This window comes from Mya arenaria, chromosome 6 (genome assembly GCF_026914265.1).
Source record: "Mya arenaria isolate MELC-2E11 chromosome 6, ASM2691426v1".
Classification (NCBI taxonomy): domain Eukaryota; kingdom Metazoa; phylum Mollusca; class Bivalvia; order Myida; family Myidae; genus Mya; species Mya arenaria.
Window position 1 is genome coordinate 49,883,777 of NC_069127.1, and position 3,136 is coordinate 49,886,912.

The following is a 3,136-nucleotide window of genomic DNA, read 5'->3' on the forward strand; positions in this document are numbered from 1 at the left end:
TAGCCCCTACATCTGCTCCGCGGAAATAATGGAGAAAATGTTAATGTCCCTGGATCCAGCGACAAGAGGTTGTTGACCCAGTGTCTGACATTGAACACAAGGTTGTTAATTTGCGTAAACAACAGCTGCCATTGGAAATTTAGGCGCAGTAATTCCGCTTCGAGTCCCGTGGCATTCCAAGAGCATCAGTACCACAATTAACAAACGGCGGCAACCAATGCCAAGCTTCTGTTATCGGGCGAATGAGGCGCGAGTACTGAGAGTGTATGAACATGCGCGGCGGAAATGACAACCGCCTGGAACGGACTCGTCGATACGCCGAATGCCAAAACTACATGCGGTTTTAAAGACTTTCGATTTGCCTCCCCCCCCCCGCCGCCTTGTTGACTTTCATTTTGTCTGACCTGGATTTTGTTAAAAAGCTAAGTAACTGCTTTAATGACAAAGACTATCCCATAAATTTCTGACGCATTGTTAACATTTTTTCAATATCATATTTCTTGATGAAATACTATTTATTTTGAGAGATACTGCAATCTTTTTTTTTTAGATAATTTTACGCATATTTTACCTGTGAAGGGAATGGTCACATAGCAAAGGCTCGAATGTCACGTGTTTTGAATCAGAAAGGGTCCTAATTGCTTTCGAACGCGTACATGTTTTACTTTTAAGGCAAATAGATATTTAAAAGGATACCTAATTCAGTCAATTTCACGTTTTATTTAAATGTTGGCATATGTTTATTTATTTAAATTGGTTTGATTGCAATTCCAGAGTGACAAGACATTTTTCTCAAATTATTATAAAGTTATTTTTCGAATAACTCCGATCCCAGGGATTTTGACAAATTTCTCTACCCCTTCGGTTGTTTTAAACAACCAAATGCTTAATCCCATAGATGCCTTTGAGCTGGATTAAAACATCAATAGTTCCCTAAAAATAGGTATATGGGAATATGCGTCATTTAGTCCAAATTTATTGCGCAATAATCCAGTAAACTCTTCGATCGTAGTAACAGACGCTCCCCCTATAAATATAAAGATAACCAAATACCTTTAGTATTAGCTAAAGTATATAAATACAATGTTTTTATAAAATATAAATTATAAAGAGCTGAGCGAGCGTAACTAATTCTGTAAGAGTTAATAGAATATGTTCGAACTGCTTTAGATTAATTATAACGCGTTTTCACTAGGTGAGTATTGAAGGCTTCTATTCAATCAGGCGTTAAATTCCCTTGGGATTCCAATATTTATATGATGTCTACAAATATAGTTTTGGTAAACGTGCCTGTTTATAACATTCTTCCACAAAGCTGGTGAAATATGCACTCATGTTTAAGCAGGGGCGGATCCAGGATTAGAGGGTAGATCTGTAGGGCGTAATCTTTTGAATTGCGCTCTCCGAACCGAAATTTATTTGGCATACCGAATCGACATTTTTAACAATTTCAACTCCAAAATGGTGCATTTTAGACGTTTTTTTATTTCTATTCTCTCATTTTTTAAAATGCGGGGGGGGGGTAAACCTCTCACTTGATCCGCTAGTGATAAAAGGGTATAACGCATTGCTGAAAGTCAGTCACATGGATTAAAAATGTGAAGCTTATATTCAATGCGATTTGCTATAAATGAACTCAAATATAAGTTAACAGTGTGTTTTTTTCACAGGGAGCTTAATGTTGCTTAAAATACTTAATCAGTTTTTTTAGACTTGATTCGAATATATTTTAGAGTGAAGTAGTTTGAGTACAAATACACCGACACTTTTAAGGCCATTAAAATGTAATAGCAATTTAATGATTTGATGCTTCGATTATGTCACTCAATGTACATACAATCAGTGTTAATCATTTATCAATCATTGTGTCGGAATAAACGACATTTCTACTACAATTGCAGTAGCGCAAAAAGGTGCCTATTAATTTATATGAAAAAAGTCTGATAAACATTCGTTCAAAGTTTGACGTTTTCCCGAGGTCTGTAAAGTTCTAGTGCCATTTAAAGAATGTACATTGAAATGGTACAGTGTTATGTTTGCTGTTGTAGCAAGAAACGTCCTCCAATGACAGATACAAGAGAGAAATACGGAAACTACATATTTTGATGCTCCATAATCATTTATGGCCACTTAGAGCAAACAGAAGCATGACACTGCCAAACCCACACCCGCCTCAGTTGGAATCAGCACCATAAAACCAAAGTTTCAGCAATATGCACTTCCTTCGAAAAGACATGAGTCATATACTGAGGCCTCGACGCCGTGGCCTGACACTTCGCCCGTCAAAGTTGAAGACTTGGTGGCCGCCGGACTCGTATATACAGGTATAAGGATTTTGTGTTCGGTTCAGTCTGCATATTTCTGGATTTAAACAAAGGTTGTACCTTCCAAGGATTCCGATGAAAAGAAAGTCGTTAAGTTATAAAGCAAGACAAAAACAATTTCCATTAGAACTTATTGTCTTTACCAGGTGTTGGAGACAGTGTGCGTTGCTACCATTGCGGCGGTGGTCTCCTGAACTGGGAGCCGGGAGACGACCCGATGGAGCAGCATGCCAAGTGGTATCCGACCTGCCAATATGTCCTTATTTGCAAGGGCAAACATTACATCCACAGTGTCGAGGCTGGCGAAAACCCCGAACAAATGTCAGCAAGAAGACCTAATGCAAGTATTGCCAGCCTTTGTAAATATCATCTTAGATTGTGGTAAATCTCAGAGAGACTGCTTTCTTATGTACGTCAATGACCTAAAGCACTAAGTTAGTGACAGAAGATATTTCGTTTATAAAAGACAATAAATAAATTCCGGAAGAGCAGTTTGGTTAACAACATCAACTTTACAGTCTTTTGTTTTTTTTAGATTAAACAATCATCGCCGGATGACTTGACATTGCAACAAGAAGAAGACTTGCAAGCAGCTGCTGAGTTCGGATATTCCGAGCAGAACATTAAAATTGCAGCGGGTATATTTCTGGAACGAAATGGTAAATGCCTTGTTTGTACGGGGCCTTCTACCTAAGGTTTTTTGTAGAAGGGTAAATATCGTATTTATTTAGAATTTCTGTAAATGGATATCCGATTAAACGTTTGGTATTCGAATGTCAAAATCGGTATTCGTATAGTCGTTTATAAATGTG

At 37.8% G+C, this 3,136-nt stretch overlaps 1 protein-coding gene across 1 annotated transcript; it reads left to right on the top strand.

Moving 5' to 3' along the window:
- Nucleotides 1–1,817: 1,817 nt before the first annotated feature.
- Nucleotides 1,818–2,834, top strand: LOC128237859 (baculoviral IAP repeat-containing protein 7-B-like). The gene is made up of 3 exons (XM_052953439.1): nucleotides 1,818–1,829; nucleotides 2,135–2,324; nucleotides 2,471–2,834. The coding sequence occupies exons 1-3, from the start codon at nucleotides 1,818–1,820 to the stop codon at nucleotides 2,707–2,709; spliced, it is 441 nt and encodes a 146-aa protein (XP_052809399.1). The 3' UTR covers nucleotides 2,710–2,834.
- The last annotated feature ends 302 nt before the right edge of the window (nucleotides 2,835–3,136 follow it).

Coding starts and splice junctions, on each gene's coding strand:
- LOC128237859 (XM_052953439.1), top strand. Junction 2,325..2,470: donor CGCCGGACTCGTATATACAG/GTATAAGGATTT, acceptor TGTCTTTACCAG/GTGTTGGAGACAGTGTGCGT.